Raw genomic sequence first — 15,113 nt, 5'->3', positions numbered from 1 at the left:
GTTAACGGTGCATCATGTTAAAAAGACCAAACAATAGCATCCTTTTCCCAAGCGCAGAAAGTCAAGTTCTTTTGCAGAGTCGTTCTTCCATTATCTGCCACTGAGCTTCCCCTTGGCGATGGTGGCCACCCTTAGGAGCACACCAAGGACGCACCTGCCACATTCTGGGGCAAACAAGTGTGAGCAGGAAATCCCTGTTATCTCTTCGGCTTAGCCAGGCAGCTTTTTTCTGGGTTCACATGAGATAAAGGTTGTGTTTTTAAAATTGCATTGTCACGGTTTCTGCTTCGAGCCATGGAATGAAATCAACACTGCCTAGAGTTCTGCCTGAGCCAGGCCAGTTTGAGACCCACAGCTCCAGGGGGAGCAGCTTCCGCCCGCTGGTGGCCCCAGGAAGCACCGCCTCCTTGGCCAGGCTCCCCTCTCTGCCCGAAGCCTGCACTCAGAGCACAGTGGCTTCTGCAAAGGTCAAACACTATTGGAGTTTTCTGGGACTTTTTAACCCCTTGATCCCTCTTACAACATTTGTTTTTCTTAGTTTCAGAAAAAAAGTACATCATTTTAAGACTTTTTTTTTGCCTTGAGTTGCTGGGGATACTGAGTCAGGGATAAGATGTTGGCCAAAGAGATAGTCAGTCAGCTCTGAAAATCAACACTCATGTCATTCCCAAGCAGAAAATAGTCGCTCTGTGTGTGTGCGCGTGTGAGACAAGAGAAAGACAGAGAGAGGCAGAGAACAGAGAATGAAAGAGGCAGAAGCACCCACAGAAAAAGGAAGAGAAAGAGAAACTAAGGGAGACAGACAGAAACACAAAAAGAGGAAGAGGTCCCACCCAGCCAGTGTGGCTCAGTGGTTGAGCCTCGACCTGTGAACCAGGAGGTCACGGTTCAATTCCCAGTCAAGGGCACATGCTGGAGTTGCAGGCTCCATCCCCAGTAGGGGTGTGCAGGAGGCAGCTGATCAATGATCCTTTCTCATCATTAATGTCTCTCTCTGTCCCTCTCCCTTCCTCTCTGAAATCAATAAAAATATTTTTTTTTTACAAAAGAGGAAGAGGTCCCCATTAATGTTTGCACTATTAGCAGTTTCATCCACAAATGATTTTCAGCCAACTCTTCCCTATTTAGCCCTCAAGTGGAGAACAGGCAAATTCCAGGGACCCCGACGCCCTCAGTCCCTCGGACCTGGGGTCAGGCTGCCTGGGGCAGGCAGGAGGAGCAGCAGCCCAGCCTAGGGCTCCAGGCTCCACAGCCCTTCCTACACAAGAAGCCAGTCACACATTGGAATCGCTCTCATCTCTGGAAGAATGCAGCAACCTCCCTCCACAGAAAGGCTCAGTGAGGGAAGACCGGGGTATCCAGAACGAGAGTGTGACTCAGGGTAACGAGATTCCAGAGGTCTCTTCCCAACCCAGCCCCACGGGGCCCGGGAAAGGCAGAGGCTGCGGCAGCATGTGGAGGAGTCGCTATACTCTGCGTCTCCCCCTTCTCCTCCAGCTGGCCCAGAGGTCAGTTCTGAGGAGAGGACACCCTGTGCTGGGCCCCTGGGCTGTGCCGGGAAGCCAAGGCCAAGGAGGAGAGCTGGTCTTGATGCCTAAGGTCTCTGCGGGTGCCGGCTGCCTGGCACCCTCAGCCTCGAGGGATGAGGCCCAGCCAGCGGCTGAGGTGGTGAGCCGTGAGCCACTGCGGAGGGAGGGCGCTTACCCACTGAAGTCACTGCCCTGGGCCTGGGCCTGCCCAGCAATGGCGTCCATGATGGCGTCCTGGGAGTACATGCTGATGGGCGTGTTGTACTGTGCATGGATGATGGTGGCCTTGCCGCCCAGCCCCTTCACCTCGATGGGCTTGTGGGTGGACAGGGCCGAGTCCTTCAGGGCATTGGGGTTGAAGCGCTCCTGGTAGTCCGCACTAGGGGGAGCAGGGGGTGCAGGGGGGAGGTGGGAGGAGAGAAGGGCAACAGGTGGAGTTACCTGGGCCATCCAGGGAGGGCTGTGGAGGTGTCAAGAGAGACCACCCAAAGTCTGATCCGGGGTCAGGTCGGAAATCCTCACACCTCCCCAGAGCCCTCTGCAGAGGCTGTTCTTGCCCATCTGGGCTTCCCCATCCCTGGAGGTCCCCGCTCAGGCGAGCCATCGCCCAGGGCCAGCAGGGGGCGCCAGGCGTTGGAAGCTCTCACCACACCAGCCGGGAAGCAGAGACAAAATGGGTTGGGGAGGGGCTTGGGAGTGTGGCACAGGCGCTGGGCCGCGGGCCAGGCAGCAGCAGCCCAAGCAGAGTCCAGGACGGCCAAAGGCGAAAAGCAGCCCGCTGGGCAACCATGGAGATGGTGGCCTCGCTCCTCTGCCGCGGCCCTCATCCTGCCAGCCGCCCCCTGGTGGCCAGCATTCTGCTCCTCCGGATGCTTCGGGCGAGCTTCTTCCTCAGGGCTCTGCTCAGGCCCCCTCAAGTCCCGCCTGCTGTGTGGCCACCAGTCTACCCACAGGGCTCTCCCCTCGACAGGCAGGTGCTCCCCAGGCAAACACAAGGTCAGGGGCAGCCCGCTGAGGGTCCCACCAGGACAGAGATCTTCAGGCTCAGGAAGAGCCCAGGTCAGGCGGCGCTCCCCGCCGCCCCAGAGCCGCCTGCTGGCCTTGGGCAGCTGCCCGAGGTGGAGAACTGCACGCAGGGCGTCAGGCCGAGCCCTAGCACCCCTCCCTGCGCTTCCCTCCACACTCGCAGCTTCACGCATGCAGGCGCACTCGAGACAAATGCACCCCCTCGCACGCATGCACACACACGGACACATGCTGGCACAGGCACACGTGGTCCAGACCGACGCATGCTGGGATATGCACGCAAGAGCACACGCATGCTTTCCTTCGATACTAACTTGGCTGGAGAGTTGGCTATCACCTGGGAGGAGAGAAAGAGCAGGGAAGAGGGCTGTCAGGGAGGCTGGGCCAGGAGGCTCGGCCAGGGCCAGGGCCAGGGCCAGGGCCCACGGCAGGGCAGAGCCGCAGAGAGTGCTGAGAGGGGTGCAGAGCTGAGTCCCACAGCGGCTTTCCTCAGTGGGTCCCTAGTACCCAAAGCTTTGCCAAGAAGGGTTCTGGTCCATCTTTAAGGGCACATGTACATGCAGTCCCCACACAGCCTGGCGGAGACCCTTAGCTGCCGCTGCCAAGGCCCAGGCACCTCCTGGCCAGACGGCAGCTTTGGATGTGCCCTTGTACAGTGGGGGCCCTGGGAGCTCTGCTCCCTGGGCAGGAGTTGCATGGTGCTAGGGTGTATGTGAGGTGGGGTGACCCACAGCCCCAGGGACCTGCCCTCCCTCTCAGGGGAGGGGCAGGCAGCCGTGGCCACTCCTCCTGGGCGCAGGGGTGGGGGTCTGTGCGGGCTCCAGTGACGGCTCCTACAGGCCCTGGATGGGCAACAGGCAGGACGAGGAGCAAGGAGGCTCAGAAGTCTGGCTCCAAGGCTGATGGCAGGAAAGCCTCAGGCAGGCAGCCCGTCTCGGGTACCACAGAGGCCCTCGGCCCTCTCCTCTGAGTGAGCCTCCGGAGCACCCTTTCCCTGGGGGAGCATTGCCTGCATTCATCCCTTTGAGCACAAATTCCTTGCCCCAGCAGATCCCGCCGCTATCTGAGGCCTGGAGGGGTGAGGGCGGAAGAGTGCATGTAGCCTCCTTGCCCCAAACTCAGCCAGCGTCTCAGATGTGACCACGGTGGGCTCTGACAGGGGAGCCTGGGCCCCAGCTGGCCTGGCTCTGCTCATCCTTTGGCCCAGACCCTGGGGATCCAGGCAGAGCCAGGGCCCCTGCTCAGCCTCAAGCCCATGTGTCGGAGCTGATTAAATGTCCTCTGCCCTCCCAGTCTCAAAATAGCTGCCAGTGGCGCTGTATTAGGAGAGGCCAGCACAGAGCTCCGTCCCCTCTCCACCTTTGGCCAGTGCTGACAGCTGCAGGGTCAGCTCTTGCCCTGACCAGTGTGCCCCCTGCAAAGGGCAGCCTTGACCTCTGGGGCTGCCTCTGCCCTGCCTGGGCAGCCAGCTCCTTCTTGGGCATTGATTCCTGCCCCCTGCTTAGCTCCCGTCTGCGGACCTGGGGGCTGGGAGGCCTGCAGCAGACATAACTCAGAGGCCCCAGAGCTGAAAGACCTGCCCAGGGCCCTCACAGCAGGGTGGCCTGGCGGACACTGCCTCCAGTCCAGCCCCAGAGAGAACAAGAAGGGGTGCGGGGACGCTCAGGCCCACTGTCCCTGTACCCCATTCGTCTTCTCACGCCTCCCAGGATAGACGCTGCCAGGAAAACACACTGCAAACTGCTCAGAGAGAGAGAAGGAGAGAGAGAGTTGGGGAAGGAACTTCCTTTTAAAGCCAGGCTGGACAGAGTCCAAATCTTGGCCCTGCCTCTTCCCAGCACTGACTGGGCAAGTCACCTGCCTCCCTTTGTGAAAGGGAGGTGGCAGCGCCTGCCGCACAGACGGCTGTGCAGACTGAACGGAACGCCGAGAGGAGAGCCTTGGGTGGGCTCCGTGTCCAGTGGGCGGACTCGGAGCATCTGACACTTAGGAAGGCAGCGCCTCGGCCCAGCAGAGGCTGCCCAGGCTGGCAGCTCGCAGGCTCCGCCCTGCCTGTGGCCCTGCCGGCAGCAGCGCTGGCCTTCCTCTGGAGGAAGCCCTCCCTCCCCAGACGCTTCCCTTGGAGGACACGCTGGCCTCTGGTGCTCTGAGTGGTGCCAAGTTATACTGTAGTACTTGTCAGGTTCCCAGAAGTCCCTGTGCCCAGAGGAGGGCACCTTGGGAGTCATGGGAAAAGGGGGTGGGGCTGGCCTTGATTTCCCGGGACAGGTAGGTGGGTCCCTGTGGCCATGCAGGGGAGGAGTCAAGTCGACCCAGGTGCCAGTCCTACCTGCCACTCATTAGCTGTGTGACCTGGGGCGAATGACTCACTCTCTCTGGGCGTCTAGTCTCAGCAGTACGGGGTGGGGAGTGGGGGGCGGGAATGATGCTGTCTCTGAAGGTGCTAAGAGAGAAGTGCTTGCTGTTGTAGGGCCCCGACCAGACTGAGGCTCAGTACGGCGGGCCTCATGCAGGCCAGGGACCAAGAAGAGTTACCAGCCCCTCCAGGGCAGAGGAGGGGCCATTTCTATGCTGTGTTCCTGGAGTTTTCTGGCAGAAGCTGCTGGGGAAAGAGCCAGGGGTATCTGGCTCTGCCACCTCGGCCCAGGGAAGTGCCGAGGCCAGCTTCACTCAGGACCTGAGAGAGCTGGGGCCCTGGGGAGGGGTTTTCTGGGGGAGTAGCGAACTGTGGGGCACCCGGTTCTTTCTGTGGCATGGGCTTGGGTCAGGCTGATCTGGGTTGCAATTCTGGCTCTTGGTGTACCAGCTGTGCACCCCCAGGGAGTGGCGGGTAGTACGTACTGAGCCGCCAGAACAGAGCTCAGCGCTGTGCGGGCTGTCGCCCTCAGTCCTCCCAGCTGCCCTCCTAACCACTGGACCACACGCCTCCACTCAGCCTGCTCTGCTCCGAGCACACAATTATTAGGGAGAACTAGGCAGACTGCACGGCCACGGAGAATTAGAATGAGGTTAACAAGCAGGAAGCACTCAGGGACTGCCGCAGGCTCTGCTTGAGGCTCCTTCCACCCCCCGCCCCCCCCCCCCCCCAACGCGCCGGCTCTGGGTTTTTAATTCCTGTGCTCACAGGGTCCTACCAGCCAGACCTCAGCAGGCAGGGTGGGCTGCTATTATGCACAGCCCCCTTCTCCTTGGGGTCCTGCTTCCTTGCGGCCCCACCCCAGCAGGGTCAGTACTGCAAGCCCACCCCCTCCACAGGGCTGCCAAGTCTCTCTGAACCCAGCTGAGGTACTTCCCCCTCCAGGCAGCCTTCCCAGACCAGTTAGCCTTAGAGAGCTGCCTTCCCACCTCTCTAATTCCTCCTTGCCCCTGCCTCCAGGCTCCCGGAAGGGTGGAGATGAGCCTGTCCCCTGCCCTGGAGCTCCTGGGGGCAGCAGGCTTTGTCCTGTCCTGGGTGTGTGTGTGTGTGTGTGTGACAGTTTTGGGTGTCAGAGTCTCTTGCATTCAAGCCCAGCTCGGCCATTTAGTTGCTGGACAGCTGGACTTTGACTTAACCCTCCCCAAGTCTGTTTTTCCCTCTGCAAATCCAACCCGTCCCCCAGGTAGTTGTGCAAAGCAATGAGCGTGGCCCACGCGGACGCCAGCAGCAGCTGCTCCCACCCTCAGCCTGCAGGTCCTCCTGGGGTTGGGGCTGGCGATGGAGGCCGGCTCCTCACTCTGATCACCTGACCAGGCTCCACTGAGCACTGAGGACCCAGGGGGCCCCGGACCACCTTGGAGAGCTGTGCCCGTTACCTACCCTCCTGGGAGTCCAGCACCTGAGGCCTTTCCTCGGAGGCTCATCTGATACAGCTGAGCCATCTCCCTCAGCGTCTCCGCCGAGTACAGGCCAATGGGGTTGTTATACTGCCTGGGCTGGCTCGCGCCCTGGGGCGCTTTCGGGCTGAGCGAGTGCAGGGCTCCCTCCGAGCTGGTCTTGGCCCCCGGGCTGCCCTGAGGAGGACCAGGGTCAGAGGCCTCCATGTGGGAGGAGAAGGCGGAGGTCTGGGAGAAGGAGGCGCCTAAGGTCTGCCTGACCTCCGTGCCCGGGCCGGCCCGCACCTCGGGGTTGGTGTCCAGAGCAGGGTCCTGGCACAGGGTGGCCGCCATGCAGGGGAGAGAGAAGAGAGCAGTGAGAGGCCACACGCATCCAGCGCGTCTGTGTGGACCTGAAACAGAGGGTTAGTGCCGGCCGCGCAGCTGCTGCTCGGCTCAGGGGGCGGACGGCGCACCTGGAAGAGGGCGTTTGTCAGGAAGAGCAGGGGGCACAAAGCTCTGGCCCAGGGCTGCCACCCCCTGGACAGAAAGCCAAGCCGAGCCAAGCCACCTGCCTGGGGGGTAGAGGAGGCTGGAGCAAGGGACTGTGGGTGGGTGGGGGCACCCACCTCCACTCCATGTCTGCTTCTCCTTCTCCTTCTCCTTCTCCTGAGTAAGGACCCCTGGTGGGCAGAGCCCAGCCTCCTGTTCTGACCCCACACTGATGCCCCCACATGGCCAGTGAAGGCCCAGCTGGCAGTGGGCAGGCAGAGCGGAGGTGCAGGAGGGGAAACCGAGGAAACAGGGACTGACATTTGGCCCCTGGGCTCACCTCTGCAACTTCCCCTGAGCAGCCTCTGCCTATGTCCCAATCTGCCACCCTCCAAGCCCGTCAGCCTTCCTCTCCCCTCATCCTGTCCCGTGCCCACTCTGCCTCACTGAAGAAACAGGGATCAGCATAAGGTCATGCCGGGAGGGGAGGTGGGGTGGACCTCCCAGGCCTGGGGCCCACAGGGCTGAGCTGCTTAGAGGAAGCTGGGAAGGAGCCTGGGGCACAGGGTGAGGTCTGTGGCCAGGGCTCCACCTTCTCTCCTGCCTCCTGGTCACCACCAGCATTTGGGGCTGGGCTCTATGGCTATGCAGTTGGGAGGAGGAATGGAAATCGGAGGAAGAAAGCCTAGATCGGAGGAGAAAACCCAGGCCCCTCCACACCCAGGGGCTCCTCCAGGATGCCCGCTCAAGCTGGGCCTCCAGCTCTCCTGCCACAGTCCCCTGTCCCCGGCCTCAGGAAGGGGAGGGTCAAAGCCCTGGACACTGTGCCCCCGGCTGTGAGGACGGCCTAAGCTGCTGGCATGTGGGTCTAGCCACGAGGCCCTGGCAGGTGGCACTCAGGCAGGCTCTCCTCTCCCAGGGCCGGCCCCCTTCCCAGGGTCAGCGACGGCGGGCAGTGGGGGGGCAGGACTGACCCCTTGCCATGGGACTGCACCCCAGGAGCTGCATCGGGGAGTGGAGTCGGCCACCAAGTCAGCACCTACCTTCTGGTGGGGGATCACTGGCAGAGGAGACTGGATCGGGGGCGCTGCCGTGGAGATGGGAATGGGTCGCTTCGACCTGGAGAAACCAGAAATGAGGCCACGTGAAGACAGTCACGCCTGGGCCAGGAGCTCCGCAGAGAGCCATGGAGGCCGGGCAGAGAGCCCGAGACCCACTGCCCACCGGCAGGCGGGTGGCTCCAGGAAATCGCTCATCTAACCGGGGTGGAAAAGCATGGCCTTGGGCACTGGGCAGCCACGGGCCTCTGCTGGGGCCTTGGGGGGCTGCCTGGAGGAGAGAAAGCAGGGAGGCCTGGCTTCCAGGCCTGACGGCCCACGCCTGGCAGCACCAGACCCACCCTCCCAGCCTCGTCTGTCTAGTGAAGCACAGACGTGGAGGTGCTTGGCGATGACTTGGGCCTGGTCTTCCTCTGGCCCAGCTGCCCTGCGAGACCTTGGGCACAGGGCTGGGCCCACCCCCAGCCTCCCCGTCAGGAGGGCTCCACCTACTTCTGCAGGGTGAGGCTCAGGTTGTAGCTGGCGGACTTGATCTTGTTCTGGGCCTCCAGGTGGGTCATGGTGTCTGTGTTCACGCCGTCGATGGCTACCACGAGGTCCCCCTGGCTGAGCTGGGACTGTGCCGCCTTGCTGCCTGGTGTGATCTGAGAGGGCGCAGATGGGGGATGAGCATCAGGAGGGTGGGCCTGAGGTTGGGCCAGGCTTCAGGGAAGCGTCACCTGAAGTCATGGGTAGAGGCCTGCCATTTTGTCTTACACTGTGGCTGGCACCGCGGATCCCCAGCCGATCCCTCCTGCTGGCACACAGCCGCCACGTCTCCTAGTGCCTGTGTCTGCGTGTGGCTGGTGGATGTGGAGGGAGGTGGTGCACGCTCCCCCAGCCTGTCCCCAGCAGTCGGCCTTGTACCCTGCACCCTGCACTCTCTCTTCTCACCGGCTGACTGCATGCAGAGGACCCAGAGGACAGCTGAGCTACTAGCAGAAGAGACCTGAGCCCTGGGGCCGCACTTGGAGGAGAATGACCACAGCCCGCTGCACTGGATGCTGCATGAGTGAGAAATGAACTTTCCCTGTGCCGAGCCATTGGGCTACACGGGTTCTTGCTGCCAGTTTGCTGACTGTACCACCTGCACCTGAGAACCCACGAAGCACCTCCCAGCTCCGGGAGGGAGGCGATAGGCAGGAGCAGGCTCAGCACCACCACAGAGATGCTGCCAGGTCACAGGTAGGATGAAGCCCCTCACAGAGCATCCTCGTGTGAGTGCCTAGAGCTGCCATGCGAGGGAGCCCAGCAGGCTGGGCGCTGTCAACCCTGCCGGGTGAGCAGGCTGGCACACGGGGCAGGGCTTGGTGCTCTGAGGCTGGCTTCATCCTGCCCGAAGGGGAGATGTGCTGGTGGGGGCCAGGGTTAGGGGGCCAGTTCCCTAACCCTGCACCCTAATGACAACACAGAATGTTAGAGTCTGCCCCCCCTCTCCCCCCGCATCACAGAATGCCAGGCCTGCACCACCTGGAGCACCCCACACAATGCCAGGAAGGCCACACCCCAGGAACATTACGTCAGACTCTGGCTCCGACCCCACTGACAGCATGGGCAGTGCCCCGCTCTACACACCTGGCTCCCGCCACAGCGCCTGGGGCTGTGGAGACCCCGCCAGCAGGGCCATCACGGGAGACTCTGGAGGCCTCGTGACGTCACCTGAAATAGTCTGGTGGCCGCTGCGGGGACATTTCGGGGAATGTGATGAAGCCCCACCTCTAAAGACGCCTGAGACGCCTGAGGACACGCCAGGTGGCGCTGTGCATCACTGGAGTGACCGCAACGTGTGGAAGGCCAGGCAGGCCCCACCCTGAGTGGCGCTGGGAAGAGGAGCCTGGCTTTGCCTCCCCAACTGCCCACCAGCCAGCCTTCCTGGTTCTCTGGGCACATGGCCCCACCGTCCTGGCTGGGCCCAGGGACGAGGCCGGCTCCTGATGCTGGCAGACGCTCTTTTCTGGCCAGGGTCTCGGGACCATCTTAGAAGGAGCCAGAGAGGACGCGGGGACAGTAGCCTGTCCTTGGGTGTCAAGCCTCACAGGGCTTTGGCCCGGCAGGACTCTCCCCTAAGCCAGAGCCCTGCGGCCACTGCCCGCCAGCCTGTGCCCAGGTGCGCTCGGCAGGGCGGCCCGAACCGAGCGGATGACCCCGTGACCACAGCAAGAGTGCTACCTGCTTGCACAGCCACCTCTGCCCAGAGCAGCCTCCCGCCCTGGGTCTGCTGAGACCATGAGGATAGGAAAGAAACGAACCCAGGACGCGGCTGCCAGTGGGCCTGCAGTCCAGCCTGCTCCCCAGGACTTCCGAGCTACCGCTCGGCCCGCCTCTCACACTGCACACCACCCTCCTGCCGGCCCAGGCCCAGGAGCCTCCACCAACACAGGCGCTAATCAGGGCCCAAAAGCAACAGCAAAGGACACAAAACACCCCGGCTGAGAAGGGACTCCTGAGGCAGGAGCCGCTCCCTCCTCCTGGCTTCTTCCGGCCTGTGCTCTCCCAGCATCTTATACAGACATTGTCTACAAAAGTGGAACAGACTTACTCTGAACACCCAAATACCCACCACCAAGGCTCTAATCGACAGTGACATTTCACTCAACTTGCTGCTCCACGTGCCGGTCCCTCCCTCCACCCACCAGGCCAGCTTCGCCAGAGAAAGCACAGCTCCGGGGCTCCCACTGGGATGAAGTGAGCAGGCCACTGCCCTCCCGTGGACTGCCCGCAGGGCCCCCCATCCCACTCCCCCACACCAGGGCTCCCCAGATGCTTCTAAGGAACCACAGAGAAGACCCATCACCCTGCGGCAGGGAGCTCCCAGGTGAGGGGGTGCTGTCCGCACAGACCCCAGACAGCAGGGCAGGCCTGCTGCCTACAGAAGTGATAACTGCCAGACAGGCCCAGAGCCATGTCCAGAACATGGTGGCTGACAGTGTGAGCAAGGACACCAGAATGACATCCAAGAGAGGCTGGGCCAGATCAACTCAGGAAGGGGGTGGGGGTGGGGTTGGGGAATCTGGAATGTCCTGAGCTTGGAGCCTCTCTGGGCACGGGCTGGCTCACACCAAACTTCCCCTTGCCAGGCCCTGCCTTGCTCCCGGCAGCCTCAGGTACCCATGGGTGGTCCTTGTCCCCAGGGTAGAGCTCGGCCTCCCTGAGGCCTGGTCAGGACCAGGCTCCTCTGCCCCTGGCGCCTCTCTCCCTGCACCTGTGTCTGCCCATCCTGGCTCAGCTGCCTGGCCTTTGGCCACTGAGCAGATCCAGGACCCTGGCTGCCACCCTCCTGCAGCGAGTGCTCTTCAGTTCTGCCAGCTTTCCACAGAGAGGCGGGTGCAGGCTGGGATCTCCAGCTGGGCCCAAGGGTCATCCCATCCCTCCCCACCGCAGGGGAGGTGGGCCCACAGAAGGGTGGGCACCCTGCGCTCTTGCCCGGAGCCCCGCGCTGTGAAGGGTGCGGTCCAGGCATAAGACACACATGGGTCTCTTGTTGGACCCTATCCCTCTCTGCTTTCCTCACCCCAGGAAGGACCCAAAGCAGCCAAATCCTTGGGGGTTTTCTTTTCTTTAGTTTTTCTCCTCTTAAGCATTTGAAGGGCTCTTTGTAATCGTTGCTTCATCCCACTGCACTTTCCGCCTCTCCTGTCACCAGCTGGGAACCAGTCCTGGCAGAGCTCCAGGCCTGCGTCTCGGCTCACAGGTTCCCGCAGATGGGCTCAAAGTGCTTGGGGCCAACATTGCCACCAGGAGTCCTTCCACCTGCTGAGCCGGGTCTTCAGGGGCCCCAGAGGGACACAGGGCTAACGATGCCAGCGAGCAGCTGTGGCCCCACCACCTGCAGGAGCCCGTGGGGAGGAAGTGAAGGGACGAGCATGGACTTTGGCCTGAGCCAGACCTGAGGTTGCAGTGCCAGCCCCATGCCCTGTGCGTGTGGAGAGAAGGACACCCTGGTCCCAGGGCGGCGAGCATTGCACTGTTAACGGGGAATTGTGTAAGGCGGGCACAGAGCTGAGGGAGTTTCAAGGAAGCTCCCAGCTGAGGAGCCAAGTGCTGCCCCAGCTCCTCCCCCTGGAGGAGCCAGCAGGGCGGGGCTGGGAGAGCCAGAGCCGGCAGAGTGGGGTGCACAGGGCTTCCCTGGCTGAGCAGCCTCAGCCACATGCTGCCCCTGGAGGGCCTCGCACCCGCCGGGGAGAGATGCTCTGTCCAGGCTGCCGGGGAAGCAGGGCGCCGGTGGGGCTCAGGGGCACCCATGCCACTGGCTCCTGTCTCCTCAGTTCCCAGGCCGCTGGCAGCGGAGGGCAGCGGAGGGCAGCTGGAGGGCAGCTGGAGGGCAGCTGCGCTCCCCGAGGAAGTCCCCAGCCATCTCTCCCCGTGCGCAAAAGCAGACAGGCCCTGCCTGCCTCCCCCTCCGGATTTGTCCATGCCAGGGTGATGGAAGGGGTGCGGGGGGGGGGGGTGGACGAGGGCAGCCGGTGGATGCTGGGATGGTGTCGCTTCCAGCATCTCCTCCCCACCCTTCCCGGGGGATTTCCCGTGGAGCCCTCAGTGCAGCTAACATTGTGCGATTAGATTACTGCCTGCCACGCTCTTAGAGTCCCATCTGGACTCCCCTGGGGCCTTGCTCCATCCCCCACCCTTCTGTCTCCCCATGGCCCCACTTCCCACCCGAGCCTGGCCAATAAGCAAGGCAGAGTCTTATCTAAGCTCAAAAAGCGTCTCCTTGCACAGAGGGTTCCAGGGCAGGGAAAACACTGTACACTGGATGGTAAACGCATGTCATCGAACATTTGTCCAAAACCACAGAATGTATAACAACAGGAGTGAGCCCTAATGAACCGGTGATGGTGATGTGTCCATGTAGGCTCATCAGCTGTAACAACTGCACCACTCCGGTGGGAGAGGCTGACAATGGGAGGCTGTGCATACGCAGGGGTGGGGGGAGGGGGGCGACGGAAAATCTCTGTACGTTCCCCTCAATTTTACTGTGAACCTGAAACTGCTCTAAGAAAATAGTCTAAAGATAAAGTCTCTCCCCGCTGTCTGACCTGCTCCAGCGCCTCCTGGCACGTTCCCCTCCCTCCTCACCTCAGGCTTCCTCAGGAAGGGACAGCAGGCCCTGCCTCCGCCACCTCCCAGCGGCTCACACCAGCCATCTCGCTCTGGCCCCTACACTCCACACAGGACAACGACCTCCCTGTGCCCAAAAGCCAGGGGTCCCTGGCTCCTCTCCAGCTGACCACACCATCCCCTTCCCTGGCCCTCCGAGGGTCTCTCGAGAGCTCTCCTCCTCCAGTCCAGGCCCACAGCTCCGTCTGTGTCCGGGAGGTCACCTGCAGAATGCTCCCGGGGGCACATCCCTCCCGGCGGGCCTGCAGAGTACTGGGACACGGCAAAGTCCCTCCAACCCTCTTAAGACGCTTCCTGGGGAGAGGGGAGGCGTGGTCCTAGGGGCCTTTGCAACCATAGACTCTGCCCTGGACGGGAGGGGCCTGTGTAGAGAGAGACAGAGCTCTCCCAGCCTGGAGGGCCGCCCAGCAGGGCCCAGGGGCCTCCTCATGCTTGCTGCCGCTGCCCTGGAGCCTGGGGCGGTCCATGAAGTCGGCCCAGGGCCTTGGAGGTTCTGGTCTCTAGGACCTCAGCCAGCCTCGAGCCCACTGCCTTCGGGCGTCACAGGGCAGGGAGGTCTGCCAGGGAGGGGCCGCTAGGACGCATTCCCGTGGAGGGCCTGTGGGCTCTCCAGTTTGCTCCTGGGTGGGGGCGCCTGGGAGGCTGGCCTGACCTTAAAGGCTATAAACAGCTCGGCCTGTCAGCACTTGGAGGCGCTGCCTAAGCAGCAGCTCCAGCAGCTCTGGATTCCAGGAATTGCCGGCACAGCTGCCCCAGAATAGTCTTGGCCTTCCCCTCCCTGGGGACCCTCTGTGCTCTGGTCCCCATTGTAGCTGGCAGAGTCTGACAAATACTGGAGCTGAAGACTGCCAGCTGGTCCACAGGGCCGGTCCCTGGCCTGCCCGCCCAGGCAGAGGCCCTCTCCCCGCCATTCTCACAACTAGTGCCCAGGGACAGCAGGTGCCAAGGACTCCAAGGTGCCCGTTGGTTCCATAGCATCTCACAAAGCCACTGTCTTCCTTCTACAGGGTGAACCCACCTCTCCAAGGTGACAAGCTGGGAGGGGCAGAGCTGGACAACAGCACACGCCTCTCCCATTAAGGGGAGGACCCAGTGTACACCCAGCGGCAAGGCCCAGAGCAGGCCCAGACTCTGGGCCAGTGGCCAGCGGGGCTGGCACAGGCTGGCACAGGTGGGCGGGCCTTTGTTGCTGCTCCCACCCCTCCCCCACTTCCTGGAGAACTGCTGGGGTGGGGAAGGCGGGGAGAGGGCAGCTCCAGTTGCAGGCCCAGCACCTGTCCCAGATAAATAAGGCCCTTCCCTCCACCCTCTGAGTCTGCCTTCTGAACCCCTTTCTCTATGGCTCCTCAGGCTGAGACCCACAGAAAGGAGGCCGGACGGGCTGCTGCTGTCCCAGGGGAGATGCTGAGGGGCCTGTGGGCAGGATGGGGTGGGTTGAGCTCCCACCAGCCTGCAGGTGGCAGGCGGCAGGCGGCAGCCTTTCCACAGGAGGAGCTACAGCTGACAGGTGCCTGGCCCCACCCAGTGCTCCTCTACCAGCCCCAGCCGGAGGGGGGAAGGGTCAGGCGTGGGGGCAGGGATCGCCACAGGAGCTCCTGTGCAAATTCAAGCCTGTTTGCTTGGCTCTGACCCTGCCTGACTGACCACCTGCTCTGGATTCAGTGCAGGTGGTCGTGAGGGAGGCTCCTGCTGAGAAGGGGCAGGCCCTGCCCCCGGGAACCCCCTCTGCAATATGCCCCCAGTCCCTGTGGGAAGTGAACTGCAGCTGGAGTGGCCCTGCACCCCCATGGGGGAGAAGTTCCTGGTGCAGAAGGGCCTGGAGAAGCCCAGCAGGCAGAACCACAGCGCTGGGGGAGGGCAGGGCTGGGGGCTCGGGCAGGCCTGCAACACGGAGCCTGGGGCACCCCAGTCCGGGGATCAGCAGCTACCAGAGCAGCTTACCAAGAGACTCCAAGCCCCGGGGAGGCCCGGTGCCCCGTCCAGCTTGCTCCATGGCCTTGGTAACTTGGGGGGTGCCCCTGTAGGAAGCAGGGAGGCCATGTGCCCTGCCCTGATGCCT

The 15,113-nt window shown here is 62.6% G+C and overlaps 1 protein-coding gene across 11 annotated transcripts in view; it reads right to left on the bottom strand.

Moving 5' to 3' along the window:
• LDB3 (LIM domain binding 3) overlaps window positions 1-15,113 on the bottom strand; it is a gene marked incomplete at both ends in the record, with an annotated part of 54,939 nt that overhangs the window by 37,732 nt on the left and 2,094 nt on the right. For 6 of the 11 annotated variants that reach the window (XM_081104387.1, XM_081104390.1, XM_081104385.1 and 3 more), the window contains 4 exons: window positions 1,705-1,908; window positions 2,870-2,892; window positions 7,883-7,958; window positions 8,390-8,541. In XM_081104387.1, coding sequence (XP_080960513.1) covers window positions 1,705-1,908; window positions 2,870-2,892; window positions 7,883-7,958; window positions 8,390-8,541 — 455 coding nt within the window. Of the gene's footprint in view, window positions 1-1,704; window positions 1,909-2,869; window positions 2,893-6,351; window positions 6,681-7,882; window positions 7,959-8,389; window positions 8,542-15,113 lie in introns of all 11 variants that reach the window. The other 5 variants (XM_081104384.1, XM_081104389.1, XM_081104383.1 and 2 more) reach the window with 2 other exon arrangements.

This window comes from Myotis nattereri (assembly GCF_964212035.1).
Source record: "Myotis nattereri genome assembly, chromosome: 13".
NCBI lineage: Eukaryota > Metazoa > Chordata > Mammalia > Chiroptera > Vespertilionidae > Myotis > Myotis nattereri.
The sequence above is the reverse complement of the archived record's forward strand: the minus strand, read 5'-3'. Positions and strand labels throughout refer to the sequence as shown.